The sequence below is a fragment of the Stenella coeruleoalba genome (assembly GCF_951394435.1).
Source record: "Stenella coeruleoalba genome assembly, chromosome: 11".
Classification (NCBI taxonomy): Eukaryota; Metazoa; Chordata; class Mammalia; order Artiodactyla; family Delphinidae; genus Stenella; species Stenella coeruleoalba.
Genome location: NC_137157.1, coordinates 7,616,571 through 7,640,707, shown reverse-complemented (window position 1 = coordinate 7,640,707; position 24,137 = coordinate 7,616,571). Strand labels below are relative to the sequence as shown.

The 24,137-nt window shown below is 52.9% G+C and overlaps 1 protein-coding gene across 7 annotated transcripts; it reads left to right on the top strand.

The window, feature by feature from the left end:
* The first annotated feature begins 717 nt into the window (after positions 1-717).
* On the top strand, positions 718-23,887 carry TEF (TEF transcription factor, PAR bZIP family member). 7 transcript variants are annotated; one of them, XM_079938110.1, is made up of 4 exons: positions 718-866; positions 13,731-14,048; positions 18,866-19,114; positions 20,231-23,887. In XM_079938110.1, exons 1-4 carry the CDS (start codon positions 764-766, stop codon positions 20,677-20,679), a joined length of 1,119 nt encoding a protein of 372 aa, XP_079794236.1. In that variant the 5' UTR covers positions 718-763; the 3' UTR covers positions 20,680-23,887. The 7 variants fall into 7 exon arrangements, with proteins under 7 accessions (XP_079794236.1, XP_079794240.1, XP_079794239.1 ...); XM_079938114.1 differs by having other exon boundaries at positions 18,866-19,086; positions 20,231-20,579; XM_079938113.1 differs by lacking the exon at positions 718-866 and adding an exon at positions 905-9,262.
* The last annotated feature ends 250 nt before the right edge of the window (positions 23,888-24,137 follow it).

The following is a 24,137-nucleotide window of genomic DNA, read 5'->3' as shown; positions in this document are numbered from 1 at the left end:
TCCGCTAGGCACCTGCCTCTTCTCCCCGTCCCCGAAGACCAAAGGAACCCCGGGCTGCAGGTTTGTCACTCCCCTTAGAAGAGCAGGCTTCAGGCTCTGCAGATGGTGTAAAGCCCCAATGACGCATGCCACATGCACACCGTATGCCTGGGAGGGCACGTGTGCATGCATAGCATATGGACCAGCATCAAAACATGCCAACAACCCCTCGAGACTCACAAGCCCACAGGTAGGTGCGCGACGCCCACTCCTGTGCCTGTGAGTGCCCACACAGTACATCCTTGTGCTGAGCTGCCTGCTGCCGGGGTCTCGGGGCCCAGCCCGGGCTGGTTTCCTCGGCAGGCCCTGCTCTCCGCGGGGCCCAGCCTCCAGGGCGCCTCTGCCCAGTGGGCCGGAGCGTGTAGTGCATGCTCACTGCTCTCACCTGGCAGGCCCGGTCCTGGCTCCCAGCCTGGGGGAGAACTTCCCTTTGCAAAGTTAGATAACACCGGGCTCTCTGTCAGAGGATTGGTGCTGTGTCTCCACGTGCTGAGGCTGGCACAGGGCCAGGTCCGCCCTGCCAGGCAGCAGGAAGGGAAGGCCTGGCTGCAGCCCGAGCTGGCAGGGGGCCGAGTCGGGGGTGGACGGGCGGGCCGGGGCCCGTGCTGCCCATTGGCTGCCTCGGGCTCCCGCCCCGCCTGCCTCCAGAGCCTGTGGCTCCCCGGCCAGCTCCTGCCTCTCCAGCTGCTTCTAAACTCCCCCAGCAAGCACCCCCTGCCGGGCCATGTCGAGCTGCGACAGGATTGGAGTGGCCCCCGCCATGGACATGCCTGAGGTCCTCAAGTCCCTGCTGGAGCACTCTCTGCCTTGGCCAGAGAAGAGGACAGGTAGGAGAGGACGTGGTCTGTGATGGCTGGCTGCCCAGGTGCCCAAGGGGTGGAGGCCGCCGTAGGCACATTGGCCGGATAGGCATCTCCAGGCAAGGGAGGGTTCCCAGCAGCGGTCTGCCCTTAGCCTCTTCCTGGGCGAGGAAGGGCTGGGGTGCAGAGAGGGACACGGTAGGGAGTGGCACCGTCACTCAGGGACTGCCCCCAGGGCCTGCTAGCTTTGGGAAGCCGTGGCCAGCGTGTGGCCACTGACAGGTGCCGTGCTCACACGGGACAAGGACAGGACCAGAGGGCCCTGCTGAGAGTACGCACTGGATGCTGACTGCTTGTTAAGTTTCCTCCCTCTGCATGTTGGGGTGGCAGGGGGCTGGCAGAGACTGTAGGTTCGGGCAGCCTCCCGTGTCTGGAGAAGAGGCTTTCCTCTGGGCGTCTGCTTCGGCTTCCGCTCGCTGGAGGGCTGAACCCGTGGATGGGATGGAAGCTGTTATGTAACAGGACCACAGGCTGGAAGCCCCGGTTCCTAGGATACCACAGGCAAACACGGGGCGAGGGAGCCGGCGGAGGAGGGTGTGGACCGAGGGGCAGAGCGGGCAGCCGGCACCAGGTGTCTCCCGAGTCCTGCCCGAGAGGCCCAGGGCCATGCGAACTTTGGGCGCCAGCCTGCTCAGGGGGCCCCCTCTTGCCAAATATTTCTCCAAATCGCTTCTGTTCGAAGATGTCAGGTCCTCATTGCTCAAACTGCACAGGCGCCTTTAAAGGAGCCCAGCTGCCCTCGGCTGCCAGAGTCTGACAGGAGTCCCAGGTGTCCCCTCAAGGGACCTTTCTCAGGCCTCTCCCTCACCTGCATGCTGGCACCTGACACATCTCATCACCAGTCAGCCCTGGCTGTCCCCACAGGACTTCCTTCCACGGAACCCTTAGGCCACTCCCAAACCGGAGGCCGAGGACACACACCACAGCCCCTGCCCTGACACACCTCGGGGAGCCAGGCTCAGGAAAGGAGAGCGGCAGGCTCCGTTCATGGAGACACAGCCCGAGGGAAGAAGGCGGCTCCTAGAGCTCGGGGCAGGGTTCCCCGTGGGCTCTCTCATCTAGCTCCAGGCCCCCCTCAGGCCTCACCTGTGGGCAGTCTGTGCCCTCCTGGCACTCAGGACCCCAGCTGCTCACCAGGAGAAGCCCATCACCTCGAAACTCTCAACTCAGCCTGGCCGATGAACCACAGCTGACTTTTTCTTGCCATCTCTGAACACCCCATGTGGGTAGGTGAGGCTGGAAGTCCTTCCAAAAGCTGGAGGAATAGGGCTCCCTTCTTGGTCCGGGCACCCAGGGACGGTAGGGTGGCCCAGGTGGCCCAGTGCGGGCACAGGGAGCAGCTGGGCTGCCGGCGGGTCTGCACGGTCAGCTCCCGGCTGGGCAGGGAAGGGGTCTGGGGGGCAACTCAGGGCGCTGCTCCTCGGACCTGAATAACAAGGTCTATGAAGAGCAGCAGCAGCTGCTGGTCCCCGGCTCCCAGCTGGTCCCCAGAGCCCCGCGACAGCTGCAAAGTCCCCACTGCGCACCGTGGACGGCGAAGTCAGGGCCCAGCACGGAGGGGACTCGCCCAGGGTCTCAGGGAGAGCTCTGCTGAGAACTGGCGACCTCACAGAGGACAGCTGGTTTGGTACAGCTGGGTTGGTCCACGGGGGATGGACCAGAGTCTCAGGCCACCTCCTATCACTTCTCTACGTGGTGTCTCACTGAGAGTCAGAAGCATGAGACCCGGACAGACTGACAGATGCCAATGGGTGGATGAAATAAGGGGACGAGGGTCGAAGAGTCAAGGGGATCAGTGAAACCCACAAAGACCTCACTCTTATTACTGCCCCTAACCTGCATTCGCCACTTTCCAAAGCTCCCAGACTCTCCAAATCTTTCATAAAAATAAAAGTATCCAGCTGAAGGCACTATACCTTGGTGAAGAGAGCACACACACCATCACAACTAGGATTTCCAGTGGGCATGTAGCAAGCATAGTTGACCCTTGAACAACATGGGGGTCAGGGGTTCAACCCCCCTCACAGCTGAAAATCTGCGTATAACTTTATAGTCACCCCGTGGGTACATGTTTCCACATCCTTGGATTCAACCAACCACAGATCACATAGTACTGTACGTAGTTAGTGAAAAAATCCACGTGTAAGTGGACCCGCGCGGTTCAAACCCGTGTCGTTCAAGGGCTTCTCCCCCGCGTGCATCCCTCACTCTGGCTTCGGACCCCCGGGTTGCCCCTCAGGATTTCTCGCCCAGTGCTGTGGTGTGAGCGGCGCAGGTTTCTCCGGGGTGGGGGACGGAGACCTCTTTACAAAGTCCCCACTCTCCCCAGCCCGGTGACTGTGCTTCAGCTCACACGGGGGTCACATGCAGAGCACACCTTGGGTCCAGCGGGAGGGGACATCAGAGGGGAGCCGTGCGGAGGGTGAGAACGTGCGCTCACGAGACTCTGCTCTCCCTGCAGCCTCTCCATTTTCTAAATCAAGGACGCTCCCTGAGCCCTGACCTCGGGGCCTCTCACCTTTGCTGCCCTGGGCCTCCCACCCCAGCCTGTGTAGGCTCCCCCCTTTCCTGGGTAAGCAGACTTCCTCCAACAGTGCTGACCAGGCTCGAGACTCCTCGGCCTCAGGCTACAGCCACCACCCGGTGGCCCCTCACTCTGAGCCACCCGTTCAACCAACTTTCTTGTAGGCAGAGAAATCTACATCCAGCCAGAGAGTGGGTCTGTGTCCCGAGCTCTGACTCAGTTTCCCCTCTGCCTCTGGGCCCTGACCCCTAAGGACTGTTCTTCCTGTTTCCGCACCTGCCTTTTCTCCCAAGGATCCTCTTCCAAGAGGCCATTCTGTTCCAGGCTGCTTGCTCTCACACTTCCTTCTCCAGATTCTGGAAAGACCCTGCTTCTCTAAACCACACTGTTAGCTCTTTACACCCTATCCTTCCCTCATTCCTTGACTGTGTTCAGAGGCCGCCCCTCATCTTTCTGCCAACTTTGGTCACTCGGGCCTCCTTTTCAGGGAACCATGTAGCGTGAAAGCATACCAGAGGTTGAATAAGGCCATCACTTTCAGCTGAGCAGGCAGGTTCCCCGTGTCAGGAGCTCCTAACCAGAATCGCTGTGGGCCACCCAGCACGGTATCCTTGATCTGCCTCTCTCCATCCCCAGTCTGTGAGAAGAATGCTTGCTTCACAGGCTTGTGGCCAGGATTAAGTGAGCTGTCCCGTGTGAGAGCATTTGCAAACTGTGAAGTGCCCCACTGTTTTCTCTGTGAAAGGCAAATGGCAGCTGGGCCTGGCATTATGCTCCTTCCACGGACATCACATTTGCAATCCGACCTTCACTCCCTCATTTCCACCCTCCTTTCCATGGATATTCTCCTTGAAAGAAGGGGACGTTGCAAGTTTGTGGGAGCATACTCAGGGCTGTCTCCTTGGACACACGTGCTGAGGCTCCTGGGGGCATGGTGCCAACAGCCCCGCACCAAACAGGACAGGCCAGCTGAGCTGGCCAGAGAAAGGGCTGAATGATAACAGGCCAGATCTCAGTGGGACTCGCTGGGGCAGAGGCAGGGGTCTGGGTAGCCTCCTCTTGGGGAATTGAGGTGAACAGGCGAGAGAGTGGACTCAGTGCAGCCTGGGCTGTCCTGGGCTTGGCATCAGTAAGGTCCATGTGGTCGCCTCCACTCCCAGTCTTGGGGAACCAGAGCAAACCCGAGAAATCATGAAGTTTGCTTCCACGGAAGAAGTGCGGGAAGGGACCTTCTTTGTACTGGATGTGTTAGTTCTAACCCTCGTTACCACCTCCTAAATGGCAAGGAAACACGCTCAGAGGAACTGGCTACCCTCGGGGCCAGCATGCAGGCCTGCCTTTTCTTCACCCCAGCGTCAGGGACTCATCCTTCTTCTCTACCTGTCCCCCCACCCCATCCCATCCCCATCACCGATCAGGGAAACGTGAGAAACTCATTCTCACCGAGTGCCAGAGACTGACAGCAGTGTCCAGCAGTCCAGATGGCTTTTACATCTTAACGGGCCTGTCCCAAGGCTAGGTTGCTAAAGGAATGAATCCTGGTTCTAAAGGCCCCTGGTTCCCAGGTGTGTCCTGGGAACCGTGCTCAGTGCTTTTGCATCTCCATCTGTGAAATGGCTTTGCAAGGGAGTTGTGATGATCCATCGTACAGATGAGGAGGCTAATACTCAGCGATGGGAAGGCCACACAGTTGTCGAGGGGCTCCAACCCAGCTTGGCTGGCTTCCAGGCTCCCCCCTACCCACGGGATTCCCTGGGGTCTCTGGAACCAGGTCTCAGGGCAGTACCTCTCGAGTCATCCAAACATTCATCACGTTGAGTCCTTGCTACACTTGTGGCACAGGGGCAAGTGAGACAAACACTGCCCCTGTTCGCCTGCTGTTTGCATTCCAGCGGGGAGACAGAGAGTCAGCAATCAGGGAGGTCAGGGCCAGCCTCTCTGAGGGGGTGACATTTGAGCCAAAGCCTGGAGGGTGACAAAGAGCCAGGTACATCAAGAACTTTCAGGTGAGGTAGGAGAGACCCGCAATGGGGAGAGCCTGCAGGGCCTAGAAGGTCATAAAGAAGAGTGAGGCCATCACCTCCCTGCCTGCAAGGTCCGCCTCACACACACACACACACACACACATCCACACACACTATTATTGGGGAAGTGGTAGCTTAGGAGGGACAGGGTGTTTCGAGGACAACCCAACATGAAATTGTGGTAAGTGACAACCTCAGGTGAGCACTTGCTATGCTCCAAGTGCTAGTCTCAGCAGTGCGCCTGAATTGACTCCTTTACTTCTCAGGCTCAGAGGTTAAGTAACTTGCCCAAGGTCACACAGGAAGTAGTCAAAGCAGGAATCAGACCTAGATGTTCCAGCTCCAGAGCCCACACCCTACCACTGCACCAACACAGCCTCCACTGGAGAGCCCTTGGCTGTCAGGAAGTGGCTGTTGAGACGTGGCAGAGCCTGGAGGTGAGGGCTGCTCTCTGGAAATGGCTCTTGGGGCATTCCCTTCTACAGTCCAAACCTGGGCAGCGGACAAAATGCAAGCCGAACAGGAAACGTACTCTTGAGAGTATTGAAGAGATGGGCAAGAGTTAGCGAAGGGCCTCCACCTGCCACTTCTCCCCTAGGACACACTGAGACCGAGGTACAAACCACAGCCCAGAACCATGCAGCCACGAGGTATGTGGGCTCGAAAGGCGGCAGTTGTGGGCAAGGCCAGTGGCGGGAGACTTGCCATAAAAACGGTTCATGTTTGTTATTCCAGGTTTGATTGTGAATCAAACACAATGACTGTTATTTCACGTTAATAACGTTCCAGATGTATATGACTTGGCTCTGAAAGGTTTTGTTAACCCTCCTACCAGCACCCACAACAGAGCGAGCCGACAAATACTTACTGAGTTACTACCCTGAACAAAGCTCTGTGCTCTCCTGCATTTGGTATCGCAAAGCACCCAGATCACTGGGCTTTGTTAGAGCTCAATGGAAGCCTTCTCACCGTCCTGCTCTTACATCATGTCACATTGTGCAGTAAGTCAGAAGACGGAGTCGTACTGTCCTGTTAGGTGCTGACTATGTGGCCAAAGAGATCATTATGCGGTATCTGGTCAAAGGCTCCCATGCTGGAGTTTTAGTTCCTCTGAACTTCAAATTTAAATAATCCAAGTTGGTATAGCGGCTTAATGAAAGGCACCTGTTCTGCATATGCTCAACCGAATTAAATTTTTAACTTGGGTTGGTTAGCAAGTTTCTGGAACTCTAAAGAGTAGAATTGAAAGCCAGTCCAGCTCTGGAAAATGGATGTTCACATCCTTTCTCTGCAGTAGCTTAGACTGAAGAACCCACTCACAGCCTTGTCCCCTCACCCAAAATAATCGTACTCCTCACCCGACACAACCTGAATGAAGGGGAAGGGTGGAGGCCCACGCACTCCACGCCATATGCTGTTCAGGCTTCCCACACGTAATCCTCATAACCACTCTATGAGGTAAGCAGAGCCATTTCCGTTTCCAAGAGAAAAGTAACTGAGACTTAGGCAGCAGAAGTCCCTAGCTCAAGGACAAGTGGCTGGACAGTGCTGTGGAGAGACTCTACCCAGGTCTGCGTCCCAACCCCACAAAGTCACTGCTGCCCCAGGACCACATTTCCCTCAAGAAGTTGCTGCATTGAAACCCTATTACTATAAAATACTAAGGTATCACTTCATAGCTTTGAAGTCTTAACCATGTAATAACATGTTCTTTTTATAGAGTTTCTTTCTTTGTTGGGCTCACAAACACTATGGAAATTAGCCAGTTACTTCTCACGACATTTATTCCTCCACTAAGAGAAGGGGCAAGGCTGCGCTGTTATTCCCACTTTACGATAGGAGGCAGAGGTAGAGACAGGATGCTGTGGCTCTTCTCGGATCAGCCGGAGAATGAAGACAAGAACATAATGGCTCCCGCCTCCAGGATGGTGCTGTTGAGTGCTGCCAGTTGGCAGTGTAGCTCACCTCCCAGCTTGCAAGTAAGCACGAGAGAGAACATGTTTATAATGTTCCTGCCGTGGTGTTTGTGACACACCATTTACCCTGCGGTTGTCCAGGGGAAAAAAATCCCTCTTTGGGGAGTGTTGGTACATGAACAGAGGACCAAATCAAAACTAAGTTTTAAGGCCCTAAGCTGCTTACTGAGCTTCTCACCAGTGCCACTCGCCTGTTTAATCAGTTGCTCCAGGACGGGTGATAAGCAGAGTAGGCATTATCCCTTTTGGACAACTGCAGCCTTAAAAAAAAAAATCTAAATCTTTACTCCCTCTTACTACATACCACCTTTGTCATAAAACGAATGTTATAACCTTCCACTGTTATGTTACTACAAATCCTCCTCTAATATCTTGAGAAATTTTTTCTCTTCAATAATGTCACATTAGCCATGAAAATATACATTTAACTCTAATCCAGCAAGCTGCTCTGCGGCCAAACTAGCCATTTTTTTTAAAACTTCATACATTGTTTTAATCAATTTCCTCGGACCGTCCTTTGAATTTTGTTTCTAAAAACCTCTAGGTCAGGGCTTCCCTGGTGGCGCAGTGGTTGAGAGTCCGCCTGCCGATGCAGGGGACACGGGTTCGTGCTCCGGTCCGGGAAGATCCCACATGCCGTGGAGCGGCTGGTCCCGTGAGCCATGGCCGCTGAGCCTGCGCGTCCGGAGCCTGTGCTCCGCAACGGGAGAGGTCACAACAGTGAGAGGCCCGCGTACCGCAAAAAAAAAAAAACAATAAAACAAAACCTCTAGGTCAGTTTATCCTAAACATATATTAGTTTAGCCACATACAGAATACCACTAACAACAACTCTGCAACACAACAAATGTTCTGTACACAATTTAGCACTTTCACTAAACAGCGACATGGGCACCATACCTGCCTCTAGGATAACAGATACACCAAGCAGTGGATTTGTACCCATCAGTGGTAGTAAAGCTATGAAAACTACTGTTTGTGGCAGGGTTGCAATTGTACATTTTATACGAACTGGCTTAGGAAGCCTCACAAGGTCAATCCTGCCCTATCGCCGTCTGACATATAAGGAAAGGTGGCCTGGAGAGATGAAGCAATTGGCTGCAGGTATCAGAGTCAGAAAGCGACTGAAGTCTAATTAGTGTGGCCATAAGAACTTGAATTTTGGAGTCAAGCTCCATCCCCTGACCTCAACCACCACCCAGATTTTCTTCAAACCTCTTGATTTCCAGGCTTGCTCAGGGGCCCAGCCTCTTCTTCCTCCTCAACTCCCAGTTCTGATTGCATCAGCCTGACAACTTTCATCTAGCTGGGTGTTGCGGTCATGCACCTACCCTATGAACCAGGGACCAGGCCCTGCCATTCCCCAGCCTCGTTCGTGGAAGGCGGGAGTCACTGGCCGATACAGGACAAATAAGCCGAAGTCCCTGCCCTCTCAGGGAGGGAGAGTCTAGTTTTGTTTGGGTTCAAGGCAGGGTATAATCTGTGCTGTAAAGAGGTACAAAGTTCTGGGCGCCACTTAGGAGCAGCTTCCTATAAGGCCTCCACACTTGTGTACCCCCTCACGTTTTGTATTTTTAGGCGTTTCCTGAGGAACTCCCAGGGAGTATTTGTAAATATTTTGAGAAGAGGTAGTTGTCCCACAAAATGTGTAACCGGTACCCTGTGTAAAGGAATTTTTTTTATTTTTTTCCCTAGGAAAAAGAAGGGAAGGTCCTAGAGAGGAACAGAATTTCAGAGCTGTTTAGGGCTTTTAGAGATTATCTAGCCCAACCCCTAAATTTTATGGACGAAGAAACAGGCTCAAGTGAAGCAACTGGACTTTCCCAAGGTCACAAACTAGTAAGTGCGAGGACGGAAGCGTGTACTCTGGCTCTGGCTCAGGGCCGGGCTCTCTCTCTCCACCCGCGGCCTCAAGAATGCTCCCTCCACGCTAGTGTTTATCTGGCCGCCACGCCCGCACCAGAAACCCGGGATCAGTGAGGAACCTGACACCCCCTTCAGCGGCGGCCAAGCCTGCTCCGGCCGTCCCTACGGGAACATGTCGCCGTCCCCGGCCCTGCCCTCAGCCAGCCTCTAGATCGCGGGGGAGGTAGGGTGAGGACTGGCCTCTGCGTCCCTGTCCCACGACCCTGGGCAGAGTCCCCGGAATAGAAATGCCCGCTGCGCCCCGCCCCGCCGCAGCCCCGCACGTGCTGCGCCTCGTGCACCGCCCCGGGCCCCGCCCCCGCCCTCCATTGGCTGTTCCGCGCCTTCCTTCTTCCCCCTCCCCACGCGACTGGACTCGGCTGCATCTCCACGTGACCCGCGCGGGGGGGGGGCTCTCTGATAGGCTCCCCCCGCTGGCATGGCTGCTCTCAGCCCCGCCTCCCTTCAGCGCGTCCAGAAGGTGGTGAGATTGGGATGCGAGGGAAGGGAGACCGGTTACAGTGTTCCGAAAGAAGGGCAGGGGTTACGAAGAAGGAGGCGAAGGTGAAACCGCTGGTAGAAGGGAAGGGGCTGTCGCCGAAAAGGGCCTACGACCAAGACTCCAGCAGGCACCAATCAGGTGACAGAGAGGCGGACGGGGCGGGGCCTTCGGCCCTGCTCCTCACCTGGCCCCGCACGTGTCTCGTTTACCCGGGCGGCCTAACCAATTACGGCCCGGAAGGCTGAGCCTGCCCCTCTCGCAGGGCGGGCCAATCTAAGGCTGCCATCCGGGGAAGTTGGCCTGGCCTTATGAATAATTAATATGACAGAGCCTGTCCGCAGGCGGGGTAGGGATGGAGGGAGGCGGGGGTGCCGCTGGGCGCCTGCGCAATAGCTGCCCGTGTCGGCAGCTGCGGCGGGTCGCACGGCTCCGTCCCATCTCGGGGGGCGGGCGGGGGAGGCGAGGCGCGCGAGCAGAGCGCGGGGCACGATGTCCGACGCGGGCGGCGGAAAGAAGCCGCCTGTAGAGCCGCAGGCGGGGCCGGGCCCGGGGCCGGGGCGCGCAGCCGGGGAAAGGGGCCTGCCGGGCTCCTTCCCTCTGGTCCTGAAGAAGCTGATGGAGAACCCCCCGCGCGAGGCGCGCCTAGGTGAGGGGAGGGGGTCCGCGCGCGCCTGGGGGCGGGGTTTCTGCAGGGGCGGGGCCTTGTGAGGGCGGGGCCTCGGAGGTCGGAGGTCGGGGTGAAGTGGTCCAGCGGAGGGGGATGGGGCCAGGGATGATGAGGGGCCCGGAGGGCGAGGCAAAGGGGGTGGGAAGAGAAGGTCGGGGATGAGTTGAGAGAGGTTGGGTCAGATGGGGGTTGGCGGGGAAGGGTCAGGAGGGAGATGGTAGAGTAGGGGTCGCAGTGAGGAGGTTCATTGGGGCGGCCGGGAGCGCGCGCGACGTGTAAGGTTTACTGAGGAGGTTGATGGGGGTCGCAGCAGCCCCTTAAACGAGGCTCCAGGGCGCCTTCTCTGGGGACGCCTGTATCAGAATCACTTGGGGTGCTTGTTTAAAATGCCGATTTCTGGGCCCCACCCTTTACCCACCGACTCTGCGGCTCCTGGGACAGGAATCTGCATTTTAAGGAGAGCCCCACCCCACCTCCGTGATTCCAAAGTCCACTAAAGTTTGAGAGGCCCTGATAGCGAATTGTCTTCGTATATGGCCGTCCCCCCTCCTGAGAGGAGGACCTGTCTTCATCCCTGCGTGTGAGTATCCCCAGGTACTAGGTACTCACTGGAGATTTTCTGGAAATGAGTTTCAGGGCTGCTGCTGAGGTGGGGGAGGGGTGTCAGGAGAAGGAATGGGAGGCGCCTTCTGAGGGGGAGGTTGGGATGAGACAGGTAGAGGGATGAGGGTTAGAACGAGGCCACTGAGGCCCTTCACCTGGTTGGTTGGGGCTGACCCTAGTCTTTGGGGCCACAGTGGCAGGGCTGGGTTTTGTCTTGTTTCCTAGGCCACAAGGGTCCCTGGGGCTTATGTGGAAAGCAGGTTTGGCCTTGTTTTTTGGCCTGGGCACATGAGGTTCAGGGAGCAGCAGGAGTGCCACCTACAGTGGAGTTTTAGGTGCACTGAGGGAGGATTTCAATCTGAGAGATTTTAATTTTGTAGAACCACTGGTGTAGTTCAGGGATTTGGGAAGGAATGAGCCTTTTGTGAATTACCTGTCTGGGGGGATTAATTTTATTTTTTAAAATGCCATTTATCTTCCTTTCCTGGGTGTGTTCTCAGGCTCCCATCCCTATGGGTTGGGTTACCAATAGCTTCCACACATCAGATGAGGCCAGGCTCTCTTCTCCTGCTTCAGGACCTCATATGCACAGACCCTTTTGTTTGTTTTTAAGGCAATGCTTTGTTCCAAATCTGAGGCTGAGTTAAGCTGCCTCAGGACAGGTGTCCACATCTGTCAGGTTCTGTCAGATTACCGAATAATAACCATCCATCACAATAGTTCTACCTTACCTTTGCAGAATGCTCACAGAGCACTTCAGCATAATCTCTATTTAGTCTTCCACAGCCATCCAGTAGGGGATTACCCCACTTCTCAGATGGAGAAAGCTGACACTCAGAGAGGTGAGGATGTTTCCTCAAGGTCACGGAACTAGCCCTTACATGCTCTTTACAGTATCACTGGCAACCGCTGATGATGTCAATCCCTCTGACCTGAGTGAGGGGCCTTTATCATCTCTTACAATTAAAACTCCATCTTATAAAAACACTGATTAAAAATATGCTTAATTGCTTAGGCCAGACAAAACCTGGAACTCAGTGTTACTCGTCCTTTTAGTAGGGCTGTTTTTCTGTCTCCTCCCTTCTCCTGCCTCCTTTGATCCCCATGACCCCGCCCAACATGGATCTCAGTCATTTCTGAACAGAATGTAGAGTCAGTATCCCAAGGAAGGAGACCAGGGAGGCCATCTGGCCCACCCAGCCCACCAAAGCTTGGCTGTCTCACTTCCCATTTGGTTTTAAACGAAAGCCTGGTACAGAAGGCAGTTGCAAGAATTCGAGTTAATTTGTATTAGAAGCCGTGACCAAATTCTGTTTGTCAAAACCTCCACCTTCTTAACTCACTGGGTGTGTCCATTTTTATTGGACCAACAGGCTGCTTTTTGGCTGTCTGTGGTCTAGGAGTCCGTGCATGACTGGTTCATTTCCAACATAATCATATTTGATTTCTCTTTTTCATTTCAGAATCCAGAATTCAAAGTTGTCTCCCTCAATTTGAAAACCTATTATGAACTTGTCATGATTTTATCTCCCACTTCTCTGATTAGCCTCCCTGTCACATTGATTTCCTTCCAACCTTGTCACATTTTTCTTTTGTCTTTTTTTCTTAATTTACCCTTTCTTGGATATCCAATCCACGTGTATAACTTTTGGGCTGAAACAATTAGGTGGGATCCCGTCCCCACTGATTGATCAGTTTTGCTTTGAATGGGAGCAGGCTTTCTTCTACAGCTCCACCCCTCTCTTCCCTCCCAGAAAACCTGCCTTAAGTCTTCTCTGCTTATTCAGGGATAGAAGTCTCTTGAAATGGTTGCTCTGAAAAAGGTCCTGAAAAGACAGCTCCAGGCCCTCTCCTTTTGAGAAACCTGAAGGGAGTCTGTTTACAAACCCAGCCTTCTTCATTCATTATACACAGCTTCCTATGGCTCACTGTCTGCCTGCTCCTGTATTGGTCCCCGAGATCTAGAAATGAATCAGACACAATCCCTGCCCTGAACAAGCTCCCGGTAATAATGAATGCCTGCTATGTGCCAGGAGCTCTACAAGACACTTTCAAATGTTACCTCTCATCTTCACCAAAGAGGCAGCTTTTTCCTTATATACAGTGGAGGACACTGAGGCTGGGAGAGGTTGAGTAACATGGCTAAAGTCACACATCACTGCAGTGGGTGGCAGAGCTGGGATTCAAGCCCCGGGCTGGGTTGCTGTGGAGAAGCGCAGCTGGAGGGGACAGGACAGGAGAACACAAAAGTTCTTGGCCTGAGGAATCAGCCCTTTCCTAAGCTATCAGGAAGGGTCAGAAACTCCGTTTCCTCCCTGTAGCCTCTCTCCGGCAGATGGTAATCCCACAGCCCATTCTGAATTAACCCTGGGGATACATCAGGCCTCAGAGCTTATGGAGAGCATCCTAGGAAACCCAGGCACGGATGAGGGTCTGCTGCCATCTCTAAAGGAGACCATTGCTCCTGGTTCAAGCACCAGGTTTAGCTGGAGAATAGAATGGGCTCTTGACATTCATGGATGGATCAGGACTCCGAGAGAGGTGGGTCCACCCTGTGAGGCTCACTGCTCGCCTCCTGGGATTGAGTAACCCTCTTGAGTGATGTCTCATCACAGATTTTGTGTCTGCAGATAAGGAAAAGGGGAAGGAAAAGCTGGAGGAAGACGAGGCTGCAGCAGCCAGCACCATGGCCGTCTCTGCCTCCCTCATGCCACCCATCTGGGACAAGACCATCCCATATGATGGCGAGTCTTTCCACCTGGAGTACATGGACCTGGATGAGTTCCTGCTGGAGAATGGCATCCCTGCCAGCCCCACCCACCTGGCCCAGAACCTGCTGCTGCCTGTGGCTGAGCTAGAAGGGAAGGAGTCGGCCAGCTCCTCCACGGCATCCCCACCATCCTCCTCCACTGCTGTCTTTCAGCCCTCGGAAACCGTGTCTAGCACAGGTTGGTGATGGGCCTTCGGGCAGGGCCACCTGCCGCATCCAAGGAAGTCTGCTTCCCGCTGAGGGCTGCTTGTGTCCACGCACCTAGTGAGCCCCTCGTCTCAGGGGAGGTCCCAGTGGGCCTACAGGGAGCAGAAACCCTGTGCTCCTCACCCTTCAGGACAGCCCCCCAAGGCTGGACATGAAAACAGCAGTCCCCTCGGCAGCAGCCGGAGCCTTTCTGTTGGTTGTTTGCCGCAGCTGGTTAGCCCGGTGGAGCGACCCCTCCCAGCCAGAGGCTTCACAGGATAGAAATCCCTTCTGCATCTTCGGTGCTGCTCTTTACCCCCACACGCACCTCGCCACAGATGATTAGGAAGCTCAGGCGACACTAATAATAACAACAACAACAGCTAACATTTATAATATTTAGCACTTACTCTGGGCCAGGCATTAGCATAATCCTCACAAAAACCCCCTTGTGAGACTGATACTGTTATCCTCATTTTATAGGTGAGGAGACTGAGAAGTTAGGTAACTTGCTCAAGGTAACACAGCCGGTAGGAAGTGGAGGCAGCATTGAACCCAGGATGTTTGGCTGCTTAGCCAGGTTCTGCTCAGGCACTGGCATGAAGAAGGCATTTCTGCTGCCAGGACAGATATCGTCTTTGGGATTCCTCCCGCATCCTCGTGTCCTTTTTCTGTTTTACCTCTGGAGATCAGTTGGTTGGTTTTCATGCCCCTGGGTCACGAACCCACCAGAGGAGGCATGGCCCCTGTTTCAGGGGCTCTGCAAAGCTTCCTGCAGGCTCAGTTCGAGGCGTATAGGCAGATGTCTCCCAGGAAAGACCCCAGGAACTGGTGTGGAACCCAGGGAACCTGCACCCAAGGAATTGTGACGCTCAATTTTTTTTTTCTTTTTATTTTGGAAAAATGTTCAAATACAAAAGTAAAGGGCTGCTATAATGAACCTCCAGTAACCATCACTCAGCTTCTATAATAATTAACTTGTAATCTATCTTGTTTTCTATAACTTCTTCCATTCCCTTAACCTGATTATTTTCATTCAGATCCTAGGTATTGTATCATTTCATCGATAAATATTTCAATATATATATAAACTATAAGGACTCTTTTAAAAAACAGAGCAAAAATACCAATTTAACATCTGAAATTGACAATACATCCATCAGCATTCAAATTTCCAAAAAGTTGTCTCGTAAGTGTTATTGCTTTACAGTTCCTTTGAATCAGGAGCCAAACAAGACCCACATGTTTCAGTTAGTTATGTTTCTTAAATCTCTTGTAATCTATGGGGTCCCCTCTCCTTTTTATTTCTTTGCAATTTATTTGTTGAAGAAGCTGAATTGTTTGTCCTGTAAAGTATTGCCCATGCTAGATTTTTCTGACTATATCTCTGTACTGCCTTTTAACATGTTCCTCTGCCCCTCATTTCTTTCCTGTAAACTGTTCAGCTTGTGAGGCTTCAGCTGATTCTAGCCAAATTTTTGTTTGAAGGCAGCGCTTTTTTTAAAAATTTTATTTATTTAATTTTATTTTTTTAATTTTTGGCTGCATTGGGTCTTTGTACGTGGGCTTTCTCTAGTTGCAGCAAGCAGGGGCTTCTCTTGTTCTCTTGTTGCGGAGCACGGGCTCTAGGTGCTCAGGCTTCAGTAGTTGAAGCACGTAGGTGCAGTAGTTGTGGCTTGCGGGCTCCCGAGCACAGGCTCAGTAGTTGTGGCATAAGGGCTTAGGTGCTTCGCGGTATGTGCAATCTTCCCAGACCAGGGATCGAACCCGTGTCCCCTGCATTGGCAGGTGGATTCTTAACCACTGCGCCACCAGGGAGGTCCCTGAAGGCAGCTCATTTTTGTGCTGGTCAGGTTGTCCTGCAAGGCCGGTTCCATGTGTGGGTAGGGGACAGAACTGGAAATGAGCCCTCTTCTTACACCTTAGACCACCTAGGTGGCATTTGCCTTTGATTTTGTTTTTAAGTAAATCTTCTTAATGAAGTACGGCATCCAGAAATGCCAGTATCATAAGTATACCACTCAGTTAATCTTCACAGAGTGAACCCACCTGTGTAACTACCACCCAGATCAGGATAGAGAACACTGTTGGGATCCCCAAAGTGCCTTGGGACCCCTCTTGGTCCTTACTCCCCAGAGGTAGTCTCTATCCTTATTTCCATCACCAAAGATTCATTTTGCTTATAGTCGAATGTTCTGTAAATGGAACTGTATATTATGTTCCCTTCTTTTTTTATTTTTATTTTTTTATTTTTTTTTGTGGTACGTGGGCCTCTCACTGCTGTGGCCTCTCCCGTTGTGGAGCACAGGCTCCGGACGCGCAGGCTCAGCGGCCATGGCTCACGGGCCCAGCCACTCCACGGCATGTGGGATCTTCCCAGACCTGGGCACGAACCCGTGTCCCCTGCATCGGCAGGCGGACTCTCAACCACTGTGCCACCAGGGAAGCCCTCCCTTCTTTTTTTAAACAATCATAAGTCAATTACATTTATACTCTCACATTTATAGCATCCTATAACTAGCCTTACAGTAACATATAAATCATGTGGGCATCAGTAACTAACAAAATAGATTTACAGAACATACTTATGGAAAATTCCTGTGACAGAGAGAAAAGCCACGATACAGGTGAAGTAAGAGTTGTACACATGGTAGAAATGAAAGAGTTCATTTTTCAGTTCCTTCTGTAGAAAAGACATAAGTAGTACGTATTCTTTTGTGCCTAGCTTCTTTCCTCAGCTCCGTTTGTGAAAATCATCCATGTTGTTGCCTGTAGCAGAACTTTGTTCATTTTCATTGGTGAATGGTATTCCATTGTTGTATTGTATGACTACACCACAGTTTATCCACTCTTCAGCTGATGGGCACACGAGATGTTTCTAGTTTGGGATTGTACATAGCACTGCCTTGAACATTTGCGTGTGAGTCTTTGGTAAATACCTGTATGCATTTCTGTCGGGAAAGGAATAGAGCAGCTGGGTCATCAGACATTTACCCAATCAGCATTTGTAGGTGTTGCCAAATAGTGTACAAAATGGCTGTAGCCATGTATACTTCCACCAGCAGGACAGGGGAGGTCTAGTTGCCAGCCTTGGGTGCCTTGACTGTTTGTTGTTTATTCCTATAGTTACCACATTGGTCCCTGGTCATTCACTCCTCTGACACTCATCCTTGTCTGTAATTAACCCCTTTGATAGGATACAGTTAGTTTATATGCATGATCCAGTTAAAACCTAAGTCTGATCATGTCACACCTCTGCTCAGAACCCTCCAATGACTTCTTTCAACTCAGGGTGAAAGTCAAAATCAGTGGCCCTGTTGACACTTGGACCAGATAATTTTTTTGTTGGGGTTGGGGAGGGACTGTCCTGTGCACTGTGGGATGTTTATCAGCATCCTTGGCTTCTACCCACTAGATGCCAGTAGAACATATCCTCCATCCTAACATGGTCACATATCCCCTGCAGAACAAAATCGTCCCCTATTGAGAACCACTGCTTTATAGGGATTAAAGGCCCCATGTTTTCTGTTCTGGGCCTTTCCGGTTACTCCTGCCTCTCATTCACCCACTGCAGCCACAATGGTCTCCTTTGCTCTTCCTTGACTATCCCAGTGCTTGCCTGTGCACAGACCATGCACCTGGTGTTCACTCTCTGAAATGTTCTTCTCTCAAATATCCACATGGCATCTAACAGTTTTATATAGATACTTGTAATTTATCTTGTGTAATGTTGGCCTTCCCCACTAGAATAACATTCCATGAAGGCAAGGACTTTTACTTGTTTTGTTCACTGCTTTGTCTTTGGCATGACAGTTCCTGGCATATAGTAGGTGTTCAATAAGTATCTGTGGACTGAATAATTATTTTGTGTACTCCTATCAGTAGCATTGAACAAGTAGGCCAAAGGCGTAGATTTTTTTAAATAAATTACCTCTAATAACACATAACCTTTGAACAGGTTTTTTTGTGTGTTTGTTTGTTTGTTTGTTTTGGCTGCTCCGCACAGCTTGTGGGATCTTAGTTCCCCATCCAGGGATCAAACCTGCGCCCCATGCAGCGGAAGCGTGGAGTCCCAACCACTGGACCGCCAGGGGATTCTCCCTAACACATAACGTTTGAATTCTGAAAGTTCCTTAAATCCAATGTCCACTATAAAGCCACAGCCGGGTAGGGCAGTGAAGAACGAGGATTCAGAGTCAGCCAGACCCAGACTTAAATTTTAGTTCAGTCATTTACCATCCATGTGATCCTGGGAAAACCATGTCATTGCTTTGAGCCTTAGTTTCCTCATCTGTAAAATAAGGTTAACACCCATCTCCCTTTCAGAGTTGTTATAAGACTAAATGAGCACAGCCACTGATTTGTCTCAGGGGATTCAGAAATGGAAGCCATTTCGTTATTCAGTCTGTGTCCCTAACCCATCACAGTTCCTGGTGAGATTCAGCTGTTTCTCATTACTTGAGAACTTGAAACCACAGGAAGTTAAGGGGGTATGATGATTTAATGTTTTGCTTAACATTTCTGGGGGGAAAAAAACAATCGGAAAATTTTGTCTTTTTCGAGGGCCTCTGTTTCCTTTTGAGCATTTTGTTCCTAAAGGGAAGAATTCTTTCCATGTTTGTGTTGTTGAATTGAATCACATATGCCAATCTGGCTTGGGGGCTGGTGCTGTGGTAGTTTTTCTTCCCTCCAAGCGGCAATGGCTTGTGGAACCTTGAGATTCAAGCAGGTGTCTGGGTGTGTGACGTGAGTCTTGGCTGTCCAGTGAGTCTAGACTGTTTCAGGACCACCTGCCTCTGTGTCTTTCAGAATCCTCCCTGGAAAAGGAGAGGGAGACACCCAGTCCTATCGACCCCAACTGCGTGGAGGTGGATGTGAACTTCAATCCCGACCCTGCCGACCTGGTCCTCTCCAGTGTGCCGGGCGGGGAGCTGTTCAACCCTCGGAAGCACAAGTTTGCAGAGGAGGACCTGAAGCCCCAGCCCATGATCAAAAAGGCCAAGAAGGTCTTTGTCCCCGATGAGCAGAAGGTAACCTGGTGTATCCACTGTAGTGAAGGTACAGTGTTGGTTCAGAAGCCAAGGGGCTGTGCTTCTTCACATTCGATTTCATCTAGAGCACCCTCCCTCCTGTGGACACATTTAGAAAGGCATGAGTTCAGAGCTTAGAGCCACATCCTGCAACTGAGAGAAAGAAAGGGAGTTGGGTGGCATTTGGCCCCAGCGTGACTCCCTGCAGCTTCTCTCTTTCCTTTCTGGCAGCCAGCTGTGCTGATGCTCTCACTTCCCTGGCTTCAACCCAGCCTTCGGGCAAGAGCTCACTAGGCCACAGAAACTGGGGTTGAACAAGCCCTCACTTTGAAGGACAGAGGATGGTTGTGTATTGCCATCCCAGGGACTAGCAAGCAGCCTTCAAGCTGGTGCTTTTGTAGCAACTGGGAGGGGGGAGGGAGGAGGATTCTGCAGTTTTTCCCTTCCCTCTGATGAAAAACTCGTAAGAAGGACTTTTCTTGTAAGCTTTGGAGTCAGGCAGACCTCAGGTTCCCCATCTGTAAAGTAGGAATAACCATACCTGCCTCTTGAGATGTTTCTGAGGCTTTAATAATAACAACAATAAATACGGTAAACCTCACTGTAGGCCAGGCACTGGTAGGCCAAGCACCTTGTACATATTAACTCATTTTATCCTCAAGCAACTCTGTGAGGTCATTACTGTAATTATCCCCTGTTGTAAAGATGAGGGGCACGAGATATTGAGAGGTTAAGGAACTCGCACGGTTCCACTGCTAGAAAGTGGCAGAACCAAGATGTGAACTCAGGGGACTGGACTCAGAGTGCCCACCCTTAGCCACAGCCAGAGTGCCTAAGTGAGGCAAGAGTATAGGCAGTGCTTTATGTTGGAGCAGCACAGAGCAGGCCACCAGTAGGTGGAGCGCCCTTCCTTCCACCACAGATCCCACCAAAGGCTTGCATTCTCATCCCGCCTCCCTGGGAAAGGGCGGGGCCCCTCAGTGTCCCGGGGCACATGCAGCTCCTTCCCTGGGGTCCCAGCTCTCATTCTGGCTGGACCACGTGGGTTATAAGAGGAATCGGGTGTGTGCAGTGCTGGCAGGAGGGGAAGGTTGGGTTTCCTCATGGGAAAGAGGAGAGACCCACAGAGGACCCTTCCTGACAGGACGAAAAGTACTGGACGAGACGCAAGAAGAACAACGTGGCGGCCAAGCGGTCTCGGGACGCCCGGCGCCTGAAGGAGAACCAGATCACCATCCGGGCGGCCTTCCTGGAGAAGGAGAACACAGCCCTGCGGACGGAGGTGGCGGAGCTGCGCAAGGAGGTGGGCAAGTGCAAGACCATCGTGTCCAAGTACGAGACCAAGTACGGGCCCTTGTAACCCGTGCCCCCACCCGGGCACGCTGCCTCACCTCAGACCTCTGCCTGGGACCCCTGAAACCCACCCCTGCGTGGAGACTTATGACTCGTCGTGGGCGCATGGCGGTGCACCTGCCCCAGGAGCCTTCACGTTCAAGCTTCATTATCACATGGCCAGCACGGCAACTTCCCTGGGGGCCAGCCTCCTCCCTGGCGGGTTGCGAGAGAATCTATGAGGTGGTGACTCAGCCTTAGTCTCTGTTCTTGGCTGTCTCAGTTGGACCGGAAGGGGACCTCTGGAGCATGGGCTCTTCTTTTCCAGGGTACCCAGGCTTCCCTGACTCTCCCTGCTTCTCCAGCCTGGGCCGTCCTGGCCTGTCTCTGCAGAATGAGTCATGATGGCTGTCGCCCTTACATCTTCTCAGGTAGCAGGGCGCATTTCCAGGCAGGGAGGGTCTGTTGTCCTCCCGAGAAAGTCTTAGAGAAAAACAACCGTTCCCATCTTCCTCAAAGGTAAAAAGACATGCCAGCTCCTCTGTAGTGTCCACGTGGGTGCCAGGCCGCAGCGGCTGGGTGTCTGCACAGCCTGGGACAGGCTTTGCGTCTGGGCCTGCAACAGAAGTGCACCCAACCATTCCTGGCTCCCTCACCCCTTTTCTCTGTGGCTCCGAGGCCTGGAAGGAGGAGGCCCTGGTGAGGGGTTCCCTCTGCGTTCCATCCGCTGTTGGTTGGGGAGAGACTCCCAGGGTGGTGGTCTCTGAGCCTTGGTCGCCGTGCATATCTCCTCTTCTGCAGGTCACTTGTGGAGGCTGCCTGAGTCAAATTTGTCCCACCAGACTGGGCCTCTGGGCCTGCTGTTTCTTTTCATCCAGTGACCAAGCTCAGATCTTGGATTTAAAAGAAAAAGTCTCCTCGTCTAGGAAGCTTAACTTCCTGGAGCTGGGATGCACCTTCTGCATGGTGTTCAGAAAACCGGTCTCCACAGCCCCTCACGCTGTAGGTGGGGAGCTGGGGCATGTTTCTCGAGAAGCTCCCGCTCTTTCTTGCTCTGCTTTCCCGTGTGGGCCAGGCCCGAGTCCACTGTCCCTGAAAAGCAGAAGAGGGCTTCCCAGTTCTGGCTTCAGGATCCACCCCGTGCGAGCGGCCTGGAGGGCGTCACCAGGCAGGACACCTGGTCACCTGGTCGCAGCACAGCTCTTTTGGAACAGCAGGCTCTTGGGACATTTACATAGGCTAGGGTCCCCTCGATCTGGGTCCCAGGAGACAGCCACCCATGCAAGCCTGGCTGTGGTGTGGTGCGGAGGGGCCCACCTCCCAGCTGCTCCTTTCTCTTGTGTCCAGCTGGACTCGTCCTTTGGCTCTGCCCGAGAGATTAATTACGGAGATCCGTGGAAGCGTCTGCTCGCTGCGGTCAGCTGGGGCACCCAGAGATGGGTGTACTTATTTGCTCAGGGCAGGCAGCCTGTGGGAAGGAGGGGTCAGAGGTAATGGGCACACTTTGTCACATTCACCACTGGCTTTATTTAAAGTGGTGGCTTGGAGTCCTGGGCCTTGACCCCTAAAGACTTTTCATAACAGATGTTAAGAGCAGGGGAAGCCATCCACTGGCCGTGGACCACACCCCAGGGGAACGCCACGGCCCTCCAGGGACCTGCACACCCGTCTCTCCAGGGGACTTGACAAGGGTCCCTGAGGCTAAGGGATGTCAGCGCCCTCCCTGCAGGCCCCTGACTTTTACTTTGTGGTTCTATGAAAACCGTGTTCACACTTTTCACTCTATTGTAACCACGACAGGGCAGTTGCATCCGGCATGTCAGTGTCCCGCCCAGGCACACTCCCTCTGGTCCGGCCACCCACCAAGAGGGCACTTCTCATTTTTGTTACTGGTAGAAGAGCCACCAGCTTAAAAGCTCTTCATTTTCTTTGGCCAGAAGTGTATGGTTTGTGTTTTTTTCAGTTTTTTTCCCTAAGGGATGGACATTTAGTCTCCGGGTGGCGTCCACTTTCCGACCCCAGTGGGTGAGATGATGACCTGATGTCTCTTCTCTTTGTCCTACCTTCTGCCTGGCCAGTGCCCTCCCCTTTTACAACCCCCCGCCGCCAGCCAGTGGGTGTCTGGTTCTCTCCTTACTTGGGAAGAGTGTGGTGCTGGCTTCTTTTAGAAGAGCCCCTTTGAGCCAGGAGCCTGGCAGGGACAGGAAGGAGATATCCGTGGAGGTTGACATTTTGGGGAAAAGGGTGCTCAGGTAAGCATGTCTTCTTCCCAGGCTTAAGGATCAAGCCCTTGCAGGAGGAGAGGGTGGTGCCTACTCAGTTTCCATTGTGGAGTTGGGAGTCTCCTTGACTCCCCGCTGGACCCTCTCTGTCTTGGGGCTGACAGCCAAAGACTGAGGCACCTATGCTCAGATCTTTGACATCCTCTAAAAAGCACTGGAGACTAGAGACGCCAATGTCAGTGGCTTTCTATGGGCTTGCAGTGGGCTGGGAAGCGCCATCCCTACTTACACACCCTGTCTTCAGCCTCATTGCAACCTCAGAACAGACAAATCATGAATGAATGAGCTAGAATCTTGCAAGAATATGCATATAATAAATGTATATCTAGATAGAGAAATATATATATTCAGAGAGAGAGAGAGAGCTTTCACAATGGCCAGCAGCCTTGTGGAGGACCTGGGTAATTCTTACCCTTGGCCAAAGGAAAGGGTTTGCCTGCCTGGGTCCTGAGGTTGCGGAAGGCACGTAGTAGTGAACCTTGACTCGGTAAGCATCACCCTGGTGAGGGGACCTGCTGTGGCCCTGGCGGGCAGCTCCTGCTTGAGGTGGGGTGGCAGGCATGGGGGCTGGCAGAAAAGGGCCCCTTCATGCTGTGTAGCTCTCCATCCAGGGCCCCGGGAGCAAAGGGCTGAAAGCCCCTGTTTTTCATGGCAAAGCCCCACCCCAGAGCTCCTTTAACATCTGTTAATTAAGTGCAATAAATTTTTCTAGAAAATGGCAAAGATGACTTCCAGGTGGATATTGCTGTCTTACAGTGTTGGGGATGCCAGAACACCACTTGGTTTTATTTTTCTAAGTGCATGTGACGTGACAGAGTGTGTGGGGCTCTGCGTCCTCCCCTGGGAGCTGGCATTCCAGCAGGCCTCTCTCTCCTTTACCTTTGCTGGGGAAGGAGGCAAGGCGCAAACCCTTCTTCCCAGCCGGTGAGGGCAGAGGCAGAGCGTAGCCCACTGGCCTTATGTGCGTGTGTGCGTGCGAGTGTGCCGCTGCCGGTGGGCCGGAGTGATGTGGCGGGAGGGAAGCGGGGAATGTATCCTTTTCAAACGAAATTAAATATTTTGAGATGAGAATTGTGGGGCTGTCTTTTCTCTCCTCCCCACTTCAAGGCCAAGTCACCTAACCACGCTGTGCCTCAGTTTCCTCGTCTGTCAACTAGAAGTAATTTCTGCTCCCTAACCTCACAGTTTACTCAGGAAGGACAAGTATCAGGCCCCAAGCAGTTAGAACAAATAAAAGTGCTGCACAGCTGGTAGAAATACAGGGAACTGCTCATGAAAAGTGTCCGCAAACAGGGAACCCTCAGTGGCAACGTGGAAAAGGGGCTGGTGGTGGGATTCTAGAGGTTTTCCTTTTTTCCTTTTGCCAAATTTTGTCTACAGCCATGAGACCATCACAATTAAGACAAGGTTACGGGGCTTCCCTGGTGGCGCAGTGGT

What these genes read in the sequence shown, in the direction of transcription:
- TEF (XM_079938108.1), top strand. Translation starts at nt 10,320, where the DNA reads ATGTCCGACGCGGGCGGCGGAAAGAAGCCGCCTGTAGAGCCGCAGGCG. An exon ending in CCCGCGCGAGGCGCGCCTAG is followed by an intron (nt 10,477 to 13,730) that starts GTGAGGGGAGGG and finishes TTGTGTCTGCAG; the next exon opens with ATAAGGAAAAGGGGAAGGAA. An exon ending in GGAAACCGTGTCTAGCACAG is followed by an intron (nt 14,049 to 18,865) that starts GTTGGTGATGGG and finishes TGTGTCTTTCAG; the next exon opens with AATCCTCCCTGGAAAAGGAG.